The 18,445-nt window shown below is 37.8% G+C and overlaps 1 protein-coding gene across 5 annotated transcripts in view; it reads left to right on the forward strand.

Annotated features, from left to right (window-relative positions):
- LOC126720673 (probable LRR receptor-like serine/threonine-protein kinase At1g56140) overlaps positions 1–18,445 on the forward strand; it is a 96,446-nt gene that overhangs the window by 46,934 nt on the left and 31,067 nt on the right. For all 5 annotated transcript variants that reach the window (XM_050423416.1, XM_050423417.1, XM_050423419.1 and 2 more), the window contains 2 exons: positions 5,767–5,831; positions 6,349–6,740. In XM_050423416.1, coding sequence (XP_050279373.1) covers positions 5,767–5,831; positions 6,349–6,740 — 457 coding nt within the window. The remainder of the gene's footprint in view (positions 1–5,766; positions 5,832–6,348; positions 6,741–18,445) is intronic.

An 18,445-nucleotide genomic window follows, 5' to 3' on the forward strand; every position in this document is an offset into this window, starting at 1 on the left:
AATGAACTACATACTTGTCTTGCATCAAACCCAATTCTTGGAGAAATCGTTTCATCCAAAGCATTTCTTTAACTACTTCACTTGCTACAATATACTCAACCTCAATTGTAGATAAAGCAACACACTTCAGCAATTTTGACTGCTGTGATACAGCTCCCCCTGCAAAAGTAAATAAATACCCAGAAATAGATTTTCTATCATCAAGGTCACGAGCCATATTTGCATCTGTATAACCCTTCAAAACTAGTTTAGAGCTACCAAAACTCAAGTAAGAATTAGAGCTACCTCTCAAATATCTAAAGATCCACTTCACTGCTTCCCAATGATCTTTACCAAGATTAACCATAAACCTGTTGACAACACCAACTACATGAGCAATATCTGGTCGTGGACAAACCATAGCATACATCAAACTCCCAACTGCAGAGGAATAAGGAATTGATGCCATGTTTTCTTTCTCTTTCATGGATGACGGACAAGATTTCTTGCTTAGCTTGAAATGACCATCAAGAGGTGTACCGACTGGTATGGCATGCTTCATGTTGAACCTTTCAAGTATCCACTCAACATATTTTTCTTGTGACAACCATAACTTCTTGGCTTTCCTATCACGTGTAATTTCCATGCCTAGAATTTTTCGTGCTAGACCTAAGTCTTTCATATCAAAGGCCTTGAACAAATCCTTCTTTAAATCACCAATCATACTAGCATCTTGCCCTACTATCAACATATCATCTACATATAACAGAAGAATAAGAAATTTACCATCATGAAACTTTTTGACATACACACAATGGTCTGCATTTGTCTTTGTGTACCCGTGACCCACCATGAATGAGTCAAACTTCTTGTGCCATTGTTTTGGAGCTTGCTTCGAGCCATACAAACTCTTCTTCAGTTTGCACACCATGTGTTCTTTTCCTTTCACTTCAAATCCCTTTGGTTGTACCATGTAGATCTCTTCCTCCAAATCACCATGGAGGAAACCAGTTTTCACATCTAATTGCTCAAGCTCAAGATCCAAGCTAGCTACTAATCCCAGAACTACTCGAATGGAACTCATCTTTACTACAGGAGAGAATATTTCATCAAAATCAACCCTATGTTTTTGATTGAAACCCTTAACCACCAATCGAGCTTTATACTTCACTAACTTTTCACTATCTTTCTTTAGCTTGAACACTCATTTGTTTCTCAATGCCTTCTTACCTTTAGGAAGTTCAACCAACTCATAAGTTTTATTTTTGTGCAAATAATTCATCTCTTCTTGCATAGCCTTCATCCAGCTCTGCTTGTCCTTATGAGACTCTTCTTTTTGAAAGCATTCTGACTCCCCCTCATTAGTAAGTAAAATATACTTTGAAGAGGAATATCTAGTCGATGGACGACACTCCCTAGTAGACCTCCTCACTTGAGGTTCTTCCATCTCTGGTGGAACAGGCTGCTCCCCCTGTTCAATATATTGAGTATCATCACCATCAACACTTGCTAGCACATCAACATCAACTGCTATTGGATCATCACCAAGATTCTCATCTTGTACATCTTCCCTATTTGTGGCATGATTTGAGGAAGAAGAGGTAGGTGTAAGGTCGGGAACACCTGCAATAGCATCCTTTGTCTTTTCAGTTTTCTCAAGATCAACCAAATTTTCATTCTCATGTCAACATAACTGTTACTGCCCATCTTCACTCTACCAAATCCTGCTTTGTATGAAGTAAAGAGCTCTTTTCTTAGAGTGACATGGCAGGAAGAGACTGAGTCAATCACCCATTCAACATAAGGATGTGAAACATTGCAACATTCATCCTCTCCTACATAGATCACTACATCTTCAATTGTCGAGACAGCAGTAGTATTCTGCTCTTCTGCCTTATTCTGATTTTTCTCATCTTTCTATTTATTCTTCCAAGCTTTGCAGTTTCTTCTTATGTGACCTTCTTTGTCACAGTAGAAACACTTGAATTTTCCTTTCAATTCTGACTTGCTTCTAGATTTACTATGCCCCTTAGAATTTCTAGTCTTACTCCTCCCCCTATTCTCTATGACAAGAGTCTGTGCATTATCCTTACCCATGTCTTTTCTTCTTGTTTCTTCATTGAACAAGCTATCCTTGACCATTGTAAGTTGTAGCACACCATTTGGAGAAGAGTTACTAAGTGACACCACCAAAGTCTCCCAATTGTCAAGTAAGGAACTCAAAAGTAATAAAGCTTGAAGCTCATCATCAATTATCAGCTTCATTGTAACCATCTGATTCACCAAGTCTTGGAACTCACTCAAATGCTCAGCAACGGATCTCCCATCCTTAAGCTTCAAATTCATAAGCTTTCTAGCCACAAAAGCTTTATTTTGAGCTGTCTTTCTTTCATAGAGACCCCTCAATTTTTCTCAAAGAACTGCTGCATTTGTCTCTTGAGATACATGATGAAACACACTCACATCGATGCATTGTCTAATACATCCAATGGTCTTTCTATTTAACTTCTCCCAGTCTTTATCAGACATCTCGCTTGGCCTAGCACTATCACCCTCAATAGGGTCAAGTAAATCCTTACAGTAAAAGACATCCTCCATCAACAGCTTCCAAATTAAATAATTTAATGCCATGAGTTTAATCATAGTGCTCATATTCATATTCATATTTTCCATTTAATTCAACACAAGACAATCATGTCCAACAACCAAAGTGCTGATACCACTTGTTGGGATAAATCCCCGTCTATGTGTGAATGAAATTAAATATAAACCAATCAATAAAGAAAATAGAAATCTAAGGAAAAAAAAAAAAAAAAAAAGAAGAAGTGGAAAACCCTTCGGTGTAAAGGAAAAAACCACGGGGCAAATTTGATCAATCCACAGGGCAAATTTGATCAATCCACTATAATGAAATAGAGATTACAACACTCAAGTTATACCCAAAACTTAAGTTCACAATAAATTGGAAGAATACAATAATACCTCTAGGAACAAATACAACCTCACCACAAAACCCAGTAGAAAGATCTTCCACTTTGAATACTTCAACTCTCTGTGGTTGTAGTACCCAAATAATTGTCCTAGAGAAAACCCTCAATTTATCTTCCTTGTGTGTCTTAAGCAAAAGAAAAATCACATTTTCTTTTTTCCCTCAATGCCACACAAAGCACAAATCTTTTTCTTTCATTTGGCTTCAAAACCGTATTTCACTCTTCAGCCTCTCTTTAAATCTCTCTACATCATGAAACCACACACACAAGCTTTATATAAAAGCTTCTTCCACCTGACATTCCTAATATAATTAGGAATAGAAGTCTTTGACTTCTTGTGCAATTGGTACACCTATTTCTATATGAAATTGGATTCCATGTGGGCTGGACTTCTAGGTGCTGTGCACCTCAACAATTACCAATGCCCAGCGGAAATGTGAAAGGTTTAGATCTTGTTCTATCATAATCTTAAAAGCATTAGGGGGACCATTGAGTTCACAAGGAAAACTTAGGATCAACCAAAAAAAAAAAAAAAAAACCTCTTTAGTGAATATTATTGATGTTCTAAAGTTTGTTTTTGTTTTACATATTGCAAGTCAATTTGAAGGCTCTAAAACACTTATTTTGCAAGTCAAAATATTCCTGAACTAATCCTAATTGATACCCTATCATAATAGGACTCTAATTTGACTAGAAAAGTCTTAAAAACATTTAAAATCAAGGAAATAATAATCATAAACCCACAATAACAAAAATTACATAAAAATTCAAAAATTAAGAAATTATAAAAAACTATTCCTCATATTGTATCCTCCACTTGAATGAAACTTGACCTCAAGTCTTATTTTAGAAATTGAAATCTTACGCTCCAAATAATTCGATACTTCAAATAATTCAATAACTTGATCCAATTTTGAAACCTGTATTTTTGATATATTAAAGAATAAAATTTCTTCTCATTGGCTATCAATTTATTTGCAACATCAACAAAGGATTGAAGACAAAATTAAAATTTTCTATTCCAAGAAAATCAACAGGTTTAGATTTTATTAATAGCATGGCATCCTGAGACATGACAGGTATGGGCCCACCTTCATATGTAACATCAATTAAATCCTCTATAGTATCCAACTCATAATTTCCACCATTCTCCCCAATTTATTCCATATTTCCCTCTAGAGCCTTTTCAGGAACTCGTAAAATATCATCTTCAATATATGATCAATTTTTAAATTGTTTCTCTTCCAATTATTCAATTGTTGTCAAAACCGGATCTTTCTTGACTTTTGCAATTGAAATTTTCTTTCCATCAATGACATCCAAAGTTTGATCTTCCCTCGATGAACTGATATTAATATTCTCACTATAATCCTATCAAATAAATTTATTTGTATATCACCATAACTTGTATAAAAAATACATCATAATTATTTGGGAAGAAAAAAAAAAACCACCAATCTTTTCATTCTTGGCAATGAGGAAATCTTAGGTACCTCTTCTTCTTCTAAATATTTTATTTCATTCCACCAATCTTTTGCATTACTCGAGTTTTCTTGATACAAACTGCACCTTGAAATATTCAGAAATCTTTGCATAAGCAAAATAATCTTTAAGATCCAAGATCCAATCTATGAAGTCTTCTTTGTATGATGTGTCATCAAAGTATTGAATATCGTTGAAATTATGAAAGTTTTTGTTGATTGACCACGATAGCAAGCCCCTCCCCAGCCGGCCGGAGATCATGAGAACAATCTTTGATGAGATTACTTCCATGGTCTTGATGTCATGAATCTCTTGTAACCTGCATTTTGTACTTTGCTGATGAGCCCAGAGTGCATCCCAAAGGGCCTGTACCCCTCGCTCTTCTTCAACACAGTAGTTTCACTCGCCCTGATAGTTTTTGCCATACCAAGTCGATGAAAAGTTCTTATACCAATTGATGCAGAACAGAATCATAATAAGTTTTAGATATCAGGATACTAAGAAATTAATGGAAACATGAAAGGGCTAGATCTCATTTTATCTCAATGAAATCCTTAAATCTATGAGGGGAAGCCTTGAATTCACTAGGAAAACTTGGAATCCACCAGAGAGAGAAAAACTCTAGAGAATAGTTTTGATGTTCTGAAGTTCATTTTCATTTTAATTATTGCACGCCTATTTAAAGGCTCTAGAAAACTTATTTTGCGAGTCAAAATATTCCTAAACTAACGATAAAATCTAACAAACGAACATTACATAAAAATTCCTAAGCAAAAGTAACAAACTTTACATAAAAATTCAGAAATTAACAAACGATAAAAACTATCCGTCATATTCTGTCCTGCATCAATTACATTGGAGTGTCAAGTTTGTAAGTTAGTATGGAGAGTTTGTTTTGGGTGTATTGGGATTTGGGTTAAGTTTTGTGTTTGTGAGAAGATTTCGATTTGTTTTTCTTTGTTAGAATTTTAAGTTTGATTTCTGTTAAGAATTTTAAGTTTGATTTTTGTTAGTAATTTTGGGTTGTAGTTCATAATTTTTATAGTGGATTTTGGTTGATAATACACTCCTTAAATTCTATATCCGGTATTCTTTGTGATTGCACTTACTATTTTGCAGTAGACAACCATTTCTCATTAGTCATTTAAAGTTTTAAACATTCGTTTATCATGGACCAATCATGGGGTAGTATTATGATTACGACAATGTTTATTTGCATATCACCAATCATGAAATCTTAATCCCAATATAAACAATTGTATCAATCATATATAGCTGCTTGAATAACTATTGTGCATTTCTCGTCTGCTTTTAGTGCTTTCTATTCAGGATTGAATTGTCTTCAACGGAGCTTTCCTTGCAATCGAGGCTCTGGAATTTGTAAGTACATTTAAAAACTTACCCCTAATTGCAAGATTGGATAGCATTAGTTGGTATATATTGAGGCCAAATGAGGAGAAGGTTTTAATTAGTGATCGAATTTCAAATGTTAACCAAATATTGATAGTCTGGAAAATAGGATCTATCTTTCTGAAGGCTACTTACAAATTATTTATCACTAGTATCTACGAATCCGAGAAACAGAAAATAAATGAACTGCCACGAAGCCTTCACTGGTGATCATTGAGAGAGAGGATGTAGTTCTCTAGTTTGAATGTGTCATTCTTTTGCCCTTAGCTAGTAAGTGAAATGTTCAACTTAAAATCGAATTGAACTATTATATAACTTACATTTTATTTCTTATTAATAGACTACTAGACTTGATTTAGGTTTCTACACGCATGTACAGAGTTGAAATGCACAACTTACTTTTGAACACAATGGAAAACACATGATGCAAACTCATTAATTTTATTAGCCTACAAACCAACAAGTGCTTCTCATGTATGTGTTTCAGATTCTGAGTTTGCAATTGACTGTGGTGGTCCTCAGATTACATCATCTACAGGGGTTGTGTATGAGGCGGACGATGCAGCATTTGATGCAGCTACATATTATGTGACTGAATCAAAGAAGTGGGCAGTTAGCACTGTTGGATATTTTGAGGTGAGAAGGCTCGACAAAAATCCATATCGGTACAAAAGTTTAAGTGATTCTGAAATCACAAATACTTTAGACTCACAGTTGTACCAGACAACTCGGCTCTCCCCTTCATCATTAAGATACTATGGTTTGGGGCTTAAGAATGGCAACTACAGTGTTACTCTCCATTTTGCTGAAATAGCTGCTCTAAACCCAACCACAATTAATGGAAGTCTTGGGAGACGTGTTTTTGATATCTATATCCAGGTTAGTGCCATAATTTTGTTAAAAAAAAAGTTATTTTAATAAAATTAATTTATCTATTTTAATATAACAATTAATATTACATTTTATATCTCGTCTTTTACTTTAACACATCATCTATTAAAATAATCTAAAATAACACCCACCATTTACTAAAAAACAAAAAAATTAAATCCCCACAAGAGAGAGAAAAGACAGGCAAGAGATATATGAAAGAGGAGAGAAAAATTATTTAAAAAAATATAGTACATAGCTACAATGCACACTGTAGCTATGTGCTTAAAAAAAAAAAAAAAATGAGCACATCTAATTAAATTTTGGTATTTAGAACACTAGCATTAATTGTGCTAAAAAAAATGTTATCTTGACACATTAAAAAATTACTTTATCTATTTTAAGACCTAGCATTAGCTGTGCCATGCTAAAAATAAATGTTATTGTAATATACTAAAACCTACTTTATTTATTTTACCATATATTTTACAATACACTTTACATTAAACATTCTATTTTAACATTACAACACTTTTTGTTTTTTTTTTTGGAAGCCGAAACCAACCAATATCATTAATTTAGAAAACTAGAATCCAAATACAAAGCATCCATAGCTGGCGAAGGATCCTCCTCCAACCAAACAATTTCATTATCAAGTAATCTAGCAAACCTAGCCAAAGTATAAGCAACACTATTTGCACTACGCCTAATACAATTATATGAAATGGACTTGAAACCCGCAGCCAAGCACCAGATGTCTTCATAAATTAAACCAAGTCGTGATAGGTCTGGTTGGGCTTGAGAAATCACCTTCATCACCATAGCATTATCGCCTTCCAGTATTATCTCCGTGAAGCCCGCATCAGTGGCAAACTCAAGCGCTTTACGGCACGCCATCACTTCCACCTCCTTACTGTCATGCAAACACCTCCCCACACCACTAAAGCAACCATGACTTCACCCCTTTCATTCCTAATCACTGCCCTATAACCCGATGTAGCACCATCATCAAAACAAGCACCGTCGAAGTTCAGCTTGAATAACGTTTCCGGTGGAGGTTGCCATGTCTGCTATACTGGAACATGATTCGGATTAGGCACACTAAGAGAATCTTGTGCAATTGTATATTCCTTCAAATAGTCAACTGCACGTTGGGCCAATCTTGAAGGATGCTGGAATACACCTCCATGAATGACCGTGTTCCTCTGATGCCATATCTGCCAACAAATAATCTAGAACAGATTCCATTCCTCCGCAAAAAGCTTCACCATAAGACCTATGACCAGCTGCAAAAAATCATTCTATGCAGTACACAAGATTTTTGAAGTCTACCTAAGCTCCCAGCCCAAACATCTTGCGCTACCCCACAACTCCAGAGAACATGCAGAACCAATTCAGTCTCTTGTTAACAGAGACAACAACGTGCACTCTCCATCACCCTTCTTCGAATAAGATTATCTTGTGTGGGTAGAATATTAAGACAAGCCCTCCATGAAAAAATCTTTATCTTGCTTGGAACAGCTGCTTTCCATAGACGTGACCAAAGGGACCTAAATGCTTTATGCTCTGAAGACTCTCCATCATTTAACTCATCCTTCCTTAATTGCTTTGCCACAAAATACCCAAACCGGACTGTATATCTGCCTTTTTTTGCAAAAGACCATACAAGCACATCCTGAACAACCCGCCTACTCAAAGGGACTTGAAGTATAGCGTCCGCATCAAACTGGTGAAACATGGCCATAATTCTTCCTCTATCCCACTAATGATTCTGCCAGTCAACTAAATCAGAGACTCTCCATTCCCAAATTTCCTCCTCCGGTTGAAACAGTATTTTTTTTGTTGGATGGTTTGGCAGCCAGCATCCTTAAGCACACGAATTGAAGCCCCATTTCCTACTCTCCAAAAGCACCCTTTCTTCAAGATTGGTTGAGCCGCTAACAAACTTTTCCATACGTAGGAACTATTTTGGCAATCCGTAGCTTCAAGAAAATCACACCGCAGGAAATATTTGGCTTTAAAACAACTGTATAACAAAGAGCCTTTATCCTGTAACAACCTCCAACCCTATTTTGCTAACATGGCTAAATTAAATGATCTTAAATCTCTAAAGCCCATTCTGCCCTCTTTCTTTGGCAGCATTAAAAAACTCCAATTTTTCCAATGTATTTTCCTTTCCTCCCCAACTTGGCCCCACCAAAATCTAGCACACATAGAATCCAACTCATCACATAATTTCCCCGGCAACTGAAAAACCCTTACTGTATATGTGGGGATGGATTGAGCCACTGCTTTTATAAGAACTTCCTTGCCAGCCTTAGAAAGCAATTTCCCCTTCCAACCCTGCAATTTTCTCCAAACCCTTTCCTTCAGGAAAGCAAAAGTCTCATATTTTCTTCGTCCTATCAAAGTAGGCAGCCCCAAATAATTATCAAACCTCTCCGCTTCCTTAACCTTTAATTTGTCAATTATCCATGCTTTCTGCTCCACAGACACATTACTACTGAAATAAGCAGAAGACTTCTCAAGATTTATGCATTGGCTCGAAGCTTCAGCATACGTAGGGTATCAAAAATCACCTGCACTTCATCTTTATTAGCTTGACAAAAAATCAAAGAATCATCAGCAAAGAGAAAATTAGAAATAGATGGTGCATTTCGACATAAAGCCACCCCATGTAGTCGCCCTTCAAACTCTTCTCTAGCAAGGAGCGAAGTAAAACCTTCAACACATATCAAAAACAGATAAGGGGACAGAGGATCTCCTTGACGAATACCCCTAGAAGGAGTGATATTCCCATAAGCTTTCCCATTTATTCGGACAGAAAAGGAGGGTGTAGAGACACAACTCATGACCCTATCTACCCAAATCTTCGAAAACCCCAGTTTAAGCATCATGCCTTTAAGGAAGCCCCACTCCACCCTATCATAGGCCTTACTTACATCCAGTTTAAGAGCTAAAGCCGCCTTCTTTCCCTTCTTTCGAATATGCATGGCATGCAATGTCTCATAGGCAACTAGCACATTATCAGCGATAAGGCGTCCAGGTACAAAAGCACGCTGGGTAGGGGAAATTAACTGTGGCAATATCAGTTTCAACCTGTTCGCCAAAACTTTAGAAATAATTTTATATATCACGTTGCATAGGCTAATAGGTCTGAAATCTGCCATTTTCTCCGGTTTCTTAACTTTAGGAATTAAAACTATATAAGTATAGTTAATATCAAGCACCATATGACCAGTATGTAAAAAATCTAACACAGTCTCAATCACCCCAGTACCAACAATATGCCAAAATTTTTGATAGAAAAGGGTATTCATACCATCAGGTCCAGGAGCCTTTGTTGGTCCCATCTGGAACAATGCTGTTCTAACTTCCTCACTACTATACGGCCTGGATAGCACCTCCAACATATCAGCAGACAGCCTTAAGTGAATTGCATCAAGGCATTCCTCCATTCTGTCACTTTAAAAATATTCATGAAATAATTAGAAGCTACCTCCGCTACCTCACCCACCTCTTCCACCCAATCCCCATCAGCATTCTTGATTCCCTCAATAAAGTTCCTACGCCTTCTTTGGGAAGCCTTGGAGTGAAAAAATTTAGTAGTCCTATCTCCATACTTTAACCATGACACCCTGGATCTTTGACGCCAAAAAACCTCTTGCTTTAGCAATAAATCATCCAACTGTTTACTCAGCAAAAGAAATTCATTCCTGCTTTCCTCAGTCATCTCACTAGCATTCAAAAGTTCCAGCTTCATCTGTAATCTTTTAATCTCCTCTGTTTCAGGTTTAGTTTTAGAAGAACCCCATGCATACAAATCAGCCCCACAACTTTGGATTTGGTCCCTCAAACCCAAGCTACCATGCCCTCCTTTTGTCCATGCCTCCAACATGGCCTCCTCATAATCATCACACATCAACCAGCACTCCTCAAACTTGAAACCACTAGTCCCCCTACCCCTTAGCCGCCTATTATTCATGGTTGTTAACAAAATAGAAATGTGATCAGAATCATGGCTGAATAAATGGGAAACCAAGCTTGCAGGAAACTTTTCAGTCCAACCTTCATTAGTCGTAGCTCTATCCAACCTTTGCTTTGTATGAGCTGAACCTGGCTGTTTGTTTGTCCAAGTGAACTTATACCTAGTAAAACCCAAATCTTTCAACTCACAATTTTCCAAAGCAACTTGAAAATCCTCCATCTGATTAAAGTAAGGTGCATTGACACTCTGTTTCTCCGAGGCATGAAGTATCGCATTGAAATCCCCAATGCAACACCAAGGACCCTCAACAATAATCTTTAAATGAGATAAAAGTGCCCACGACTTCCTCTTTTCATTCGCCTCAGGCCACCCATAAAATCCAGTCAGATGCCACACAAAACCATCAAATTCCACCACCTTAGCCAAAATATGATTGTCAGTAAAATTAACCACGTCCAAATTCACTTCCTCCTTCCACATCAAGGCCAACCCTCCACCCGAATTTGGCTTTTTCACTATCAACTTATTTTTAAAAGGCACGTCACCACAATACTTCTCAAAACCACTTCGATCCAACCTTGTTTCCACTAAGAAACATCAGGAGATTGTTCCCTCATAAATTTGTGAAGGCTTTGAACTGTCCAAAGGTTCCCAAGCCCTTGGCAGTTCCAGCTTAAAATACTCATTGCTCTCGGCAAGGGTGTTGCGACACCCCCACCGCTTCAACTATTTCAGAACCATCCCAAGACTTAGCTTTCTTCTCTGTCTGCTCATCACCTTTGTCAAGCATATCCTGCTGCATTCCCTGGCTGCCTCTCTTCCCCAAGATAGTCTTTGCCCCTTCTTTGAATAAATCCACAGGGCCAAAATCCGTACATCTAAGCCTTGTCCATTTGCTTTGTTTCTCCACTCTTTGAGGCCCACTAGCTTCAATCTGCTTCCTAGTTCCTTGAGCATCAAACTGAGTCATAGGCCCCTTAAAGTCAAGCTGGCTCATAGGCCCAGTGAAAGCCCCAAGCCCATCCGTACTTGGGCTTTGATCATCACCCCCATACTAGGCCTAGCCATCCCTTCCATCTCCATGATCTCCGTAATCTTCTCTCCCTAAAACATGGGATTGGGCAGTGAAATTTCTGGAAAAATCCCATGTTTCCCGGCCATACCAACATCCAGTGTTGTCATGCTAACCCTAACACCTGTGACCCCGCCACCGCCGTCATCCTCATCCAGTGCCTTACCACTCCCCTACTGTGAATGGACCATCTCACCCTCAGTAGCACGTCTAGCTTCGTCCTGATACCGTCCTCGACTATTTGGTGACCGTGCTCTACTACCAGTTGCCTTCATCCAGTCCCCATATTGACAATCTGCCTCCTCACCATTCTTAGTTGCACCAAAATATTGAGCACAATGTCGAAGGTCATGCCCAAGCAAGCCGCAGTAATGGCAAAACAGAGGTAGTCGCTCATATTTAAACATAACCCAATACTTCTACCCATTCGAACCTGCTAAAAAGGCCTCTTTTCGAAGAGGTTTTGATAACAGAAAAGCAACCTTCACGCATGAAGAAGTTTGGGATGTCCTGTTTCCATCGCTTTTCTACATCCTCTACAACACCTATCCGTTCACCCACTGCCTCGGCAACTGACGGAGAAACCATGTCAAACAGCCCCCCCAAATTTGCACCCAAAAGGAAGCCGTCTCAAACCTCACGTTACCAGCAGTCATCCTTGGTTTCCAACGGACAAGTAATAACACCTGATTGTCAAAGGTCCATGGTCCTCCTTTTAGAAACTTATTCATGTCAAACTGTGAGTCAAACTTGAACTGAAAAAGATTTGCCCCAACGTCTACCACCTATACCCGATTTTCCAAGCCCCATGCACGTTTAATAGTTCCTTGAGCAGCCCTTTTATTAAAAGACCTACATGTGAGGAACTTCCCCATCAAACTCTGAGAATAACTTTCAATCTTCGCTATCCGTCCTTCATCCGAGATAGAGATAACCTCTTCCTCGTCAGTGGTCAGTTTCATGTTTTCCAAAATACTAATCACATCATCCTCCATGATTCAAGAGTAGTTGGCACTGAAAAAGAAACAAAGAAAAAATCAAACCCTTAGAGGAACTGAGGGAGAACCTCGTATACGAATAAGAGGGAGCGCTCCTACCCTAGAGGAGAGAAAACTTGTAAATATTGTACATTACAACACATTAAAATAATATATATATAAATAAATAAATCATTAAATTTCTTTAAACCCAAAACCTCTCTCTCTCTCTCTCTCTCTACTTTGAACCACAACCCAATCACTAAAGCCTCCATGACCACAACTTAAAAACATTGTGACCACCACCCATAACCACCAGCAAAACACCTCCACAATCGTAAAAAACAACCCAAATACAAAACACCACCAAAATCAACCCAACCCGAAGTTGCAAACATAAACCCAGCAAACCCACAAGCTACAATGCGACCCACCACCCACGGCCAGCCAAGCCCAGCCCAAAAACGCAGCCACCACCACCACCACCAGTACCCAAATTCACTCAAAATTAACCAACTACCACCGACCACCGTAACCAAAACCCAAAATCAACTAACCATCACCTAACACCGTAACCACAACCACCACAATTAGCCAACAACCATCGTAAGCCACCAAAATCAGCCTCCACAACCCATCAAAATCAGCCCACAACCACCAAAAAAATAAAAAACCTACAACAACAACCTAGAAAAATAATAGGAAGAGATTGAGATTGATGGCGTGATTGGAGAAGTAGAGAGTGAGTGAGAGTGAGAGAGAAAGAGAGGAGAGGTTGGGTGAGAGTGAAAGGAAGAGAGGTTGATTGTGATGAGAGAGAGAGAGAGAGAGAGAAGTAGGTGAGAGAGAAGAGAGAAAAGTCAAATAAAAAACAAAAAAAATTACAATTTTTTACCATACCGTTCTAAATTTGGAATGGTACTATTCATCCATGCTATAATTTTTAGCATTTAGAATGTATGGGAGATTTTTTGGTATTTGGAACACCTGATGCCAATGCTCTAACACACCACCTTACAATACATCATAGATCACATCTTTTATTCCTTTACAACTTTATTTAAATATTATTTCTTTATTTTATTTTCATTCTTTTTTTTGTTCTTTCTTTGTTGACAAAAGAGAAATAAAAAGAAATAAAATAATATCTAAATTTTTACCAAATTAGCCTCACCCTTTTAAAAGTAGAACATCGCTATAGTATGTGCCAATTTGTTCTGGCATTTGGCACTTCTAATGTGGATGATTTTTTGTGTTTGATGTGCTAAATGCTAAAATTTGAGCATTTAATACAACTAATGCTAGTGCTCTGATGGTGTTAAATGCTAAAAATTTTGCATTTAGCACATCTAATGCTAGTGCTTTAGGAGAATACATTCCAAAACCCCTCACTTTATACCCTCCAATAAAAACATACCACTTTAACATTTCACTAAACAATCAAATAGACCTACCACACACGTACGCCGCCATCAAAGAAGTTGATGGAGCATTGCCGAAGTGTAGAAAAGCTATCTGAACTAACAAGAGAGGAGGTAAAGATTTGGTAAACTTGAAAACTTGAAAATTGAATAAATAGAAAGGAGTCACAGGATTTTTAAAGCCAAAAAACCAAGGTTTCATCCCATCAATGGTCTTTTAAACCTTATTGGTATTTAAGTTCTAAGATATATAATTCTTTTTTATATATAGGTAGTGAAAGTGCACGGGCCAAATACTAAGTGATGTTTTAAACCCTCAAATTTTAGTTATGGCTTAATTAATTTTAGGCTAAACATAATTAAAGTGAAATTTATGTAATTAGCCAATTAATTAACCAACACTTTACAATTGCATGGATAAACATAATAGAACAAAGAAATTAAGTAAAGGGTGCTAAGGAAAGTAGGCACAAAACAAAAATAACACCCAATGTGTTATCAAAAAGGAAAATCAAAGAACTCAGTTGAAACATCTCTCCATAGCTTATCAAGACAGTAATGATCCACTCGTCAATGAGTTGGAGTACAAGAATACAAATAGACTCTCCAAGCCTAAAATACCTAATGTATTTAAGCCCTTTAAGTTCTAACTACTAACAGACTTCTCGAAGTCTTTTTTCCTACATGTCTGTAAGGTTGAATTTAATCAACCATCTTGTTGGCTTTATTCCATGCCAAATTTGTTTATAATTCAGCATTTAGAAACCTTGTATTTAGGTGGAAATTATGTAAGGGTAGTGTGTGAGAAAGTGTGAAGAAAAAGCTCAAGAGTGTGTACTTAGCAGGGCCTCGCGACTGGATCTTGCGACTGGCTCGGGGCTTGCAAGTCGCCAAATCTGGTGCACGTGTGAAGCATGCACGGAAGTTGAAGGGTCACGCCAGCTGTTGCATTATAGGACAAATCTTCTAGTCTAGCTAGACAATTAGCTCGTGACTCGGACTCATGACTCAGTGTTGCCCTGTTCTGAGTGTTTCAATTTCAAAAACAATGTTGCCCTGCTCTAGCGACTTGGTCGCAAGTCAAGCCAGTCGCGTGCCCTCAGTTACGAGCTTACACAGAAGGTTTTCGCGACTCACTGGTGGGTCAAAGTCCCAGTTGCATGCCCCCAGTCACGAGCTTACATAAAAGGTTTTTGCGACTCACTGGCGGGTCAAAGTCCTAGTCGCGAAAAATGCATAGAAAATTTTCCAAAATTTTGGGTTTTTAGATTTCTCGCAACTCTGTTTAGTGACTTGTTCATGAGTGGAAGCTCCAGTCGTGAGGTTTACTCAAAAACTTTCGTGGCTCCCTTCACAACTTTCTTGCAAGTGGACTTTCCAATTGCGAAAAACATTAAGACAAATTTTTCAAAATTTTGTCTCTAAGGTGTTTGGCAACTTGCACACGACTTGGTACAGTCACGAAAAACGTGTGTTTTGTGCTTTAAGGACAATTTTTAAAACCTTTCAGTTTTCCCTCGAATATTTTTTACTGTTCATTGTCTTGTTCGTTCTTCATTCTCAAACTCACCGTGTTTCTCACAAAACCTCCATTGTTCTTCATCATCTCAACTTCAATCCTCAAGGAAAGGTATGGGTTTTCTTATTTTCTCTAAGTATTTTATGATTATAGCCTGGATTTCTTGATTTTTGAGTTGTTGTTGAGATTTGAGATTCATGTTGTTCGAATATGGTTTGGATTTGTTTTTTTTAGTTTATTGACATTGAGAATATGATGCCTGATATACATATTTTTTTGTTTTGTTGTATGCCTCTCATTTCTGAGTTATGCATCACGCCTGTGTTGTGCTATGCATTACATGCTTGTAGTAATTTGTCTTAAAGACAGTTACTTGTGTTTCAGGGGTTTTCATAGACTACATTGTGCTTAGATGTGCCTGCACACTACTCACTTTTGCACACCACACACACCAATGTTTCTCATGCTTAAATGCTGCAACTTGATCCATTTACCATATTTGAGTGATGTGTCTTTCTAAATATCTATGTTTATTTCATGGACTAAAGTGGATCTAATCAAGTCTATGCTTGTGTTTTGTGGTTTTGCACTTGGTTCTCTGCTGTGTGAGAAACAACGTCCTGCTTCTTGCTATGCCATGAGACAAGAGAAGTACCCTACAAGAAGCAAAAACCTGTGATGGAGCATCGATCAATAGGATCACCTATCCAATGTGCATTTGAATAAGCATTAAGCTCAAGGGAAGACCGAGAGGAGTAATGAAGACCATGATAAAGTGTGTCTTTGACGTACCGGAGAAACCAAAGAATAGTAGTATAGTGGACAGTGCGAGGGTCATCCATGAACTTACTAACAATACTCATAGCATCTAAAATATCTAGGTGAGTGATTGTGGGATAGATCAAACTACCAACCAATTGACGATAATGAGTCGCATCCAATAGATGTTCACCATCCAAGGTCGAGAGCTTGGCATTGAATTCTAATGGAGTGGAGATGGTCTTGTTGTCTGTGAGACCAGCTTTGGAAAGAAGATCAGAGGCTATTTAGCTTGCGAATGATAGTATCTATCAGAGGATGAGGTAACCTCAAGTCCAAGAAAATAGCTGAGATTGCCCAGATCTTTTATCTCAAAATGCTAACAAAGGAAGTGCTGAAAATAGCGAATCCCTGCAAAGTCATTTCCAATAATAATCATATCATCAACATAAAGGAGAATAAGGGTAATACTAGCAGAGGATCTATGAATGAAGAAAGAAATGTCATGAGGACTTGAAGTGAAACCTTGCTGAGCAAGCACTGAGTTAAGCTTTTAAAATGAAGTTCGAGAAGGCTGCTTAAGGCCATGAAGAGCATGATGAATGCAACAAACTCAATAGCCTGAGTGAACATGGATAGGGTTGGTTTAATGTACACTTCTTCCTAAAGGTCTCCATTGAGGAAAACATTCTTCATATCTATCTAATAGAAAGGCAAACAACGAATAGCGGCCATAGCAATGAGACAACTAACAAATGTAAGATGAACAACAAGAGCAAACATTTCTTCATAATCAATGCCATATTCCTGAGGAAGTCCCTTGGCAACTAAGCAAGCCTTGTATCATTCAACAAATCCATCAGCCTTGGTCTTGATCTTGCAAACCCACTTAGAACCCACTACTAACTAACTAGAAGGCAAATCGACTATATCTTAGGTGTGGTTTTTGTGTAAGGCATCTATTTCATTGGATATCGCTTTATGCCAAAGAGGGTCATTATGGGCCTCACAATAGGTGTAAGGCTCATAGAGAGTGACAAGAGCAAAAAAGTAGTGATAATTAGTGAGATAAGGAGGAGGAGTGCTTACTCGAGTAGAGCGACAAAGATATGGACCAATAGGAGGCTAAGGAGATTGTAGTGCCATAGGATCTAGGATAGGCAGGCCATGTGCCAGGGACAAAACTACAGATGAATCATCTGGAGAAGTAGCCTATGTTGAAAAATCCTCCACAAGTTGCGGATAAATAGGGAGGAAAAGATCAATGAAAATGGATAATTTTGAAAAAAAGGACATAGAAAACTACTAAAGACTCATGAAAGGTCGATGCTCCTAAAACATAACATCATAGGAGACACAAAGGCGATTAGTTATTAGATCATAACAACGAAATACCTTTTGGGATACACCATATCCAAGGAAGCAACAGAGAAGGGCATGAGACCAGAGCTTTGTCCGTTTATGAGGAAGAAGAGAGACAAAACAAGCACAACCAAAAACCTGAAGAGGGGAGTAGTCAAGGGTTTGACCATAGAGGAGCTCGAAGGGTGATTTGTTGTATGTAGTTGGTGAAGTGGTACGATTAATGATATAAACAGCAGTAAGTACAGCCTCACCCCAAACGCACTCAAGAATAGAGGCAAAAATGAGAAGGGTACGGACAACATCAAGAATGTGATGATGTTTTCATTTTGCACAATCATTTTGTTAAGAGGTATATGGACAAGATTGGTGAGGGAGTGCTATCTAAGAAGGAGAGGAAAGATTTATTACTATATTCTTAAGCATTATCTGACTGAAAGGTCTTAATGGTGTGATTGAATTGTGTTCAATCATTTTGTGAAATATTTGGTATATAGATAGAAGTTCAAACCTATTGTGAAACAGATAAATCCAGGTATATCTTGAAAAATCGTCGACAGATATGACAAAATAGTGAGATCCCCGCTCAATGGGAATCGGTATAGGACCCCAAATA

Source organism: Quercus robur, chromosome 4 (genome assembly GCF_932294415.1).
Source record: "Quercus robur chromosome 4, dhQueRobu3.1, whole genome shotgun sequence".
NCBI lineage: Eukaryota > Viridiplantae > Streptophyta > Magnoliopsida > Fagales > Fagaceae > Quercus > Quercus robur.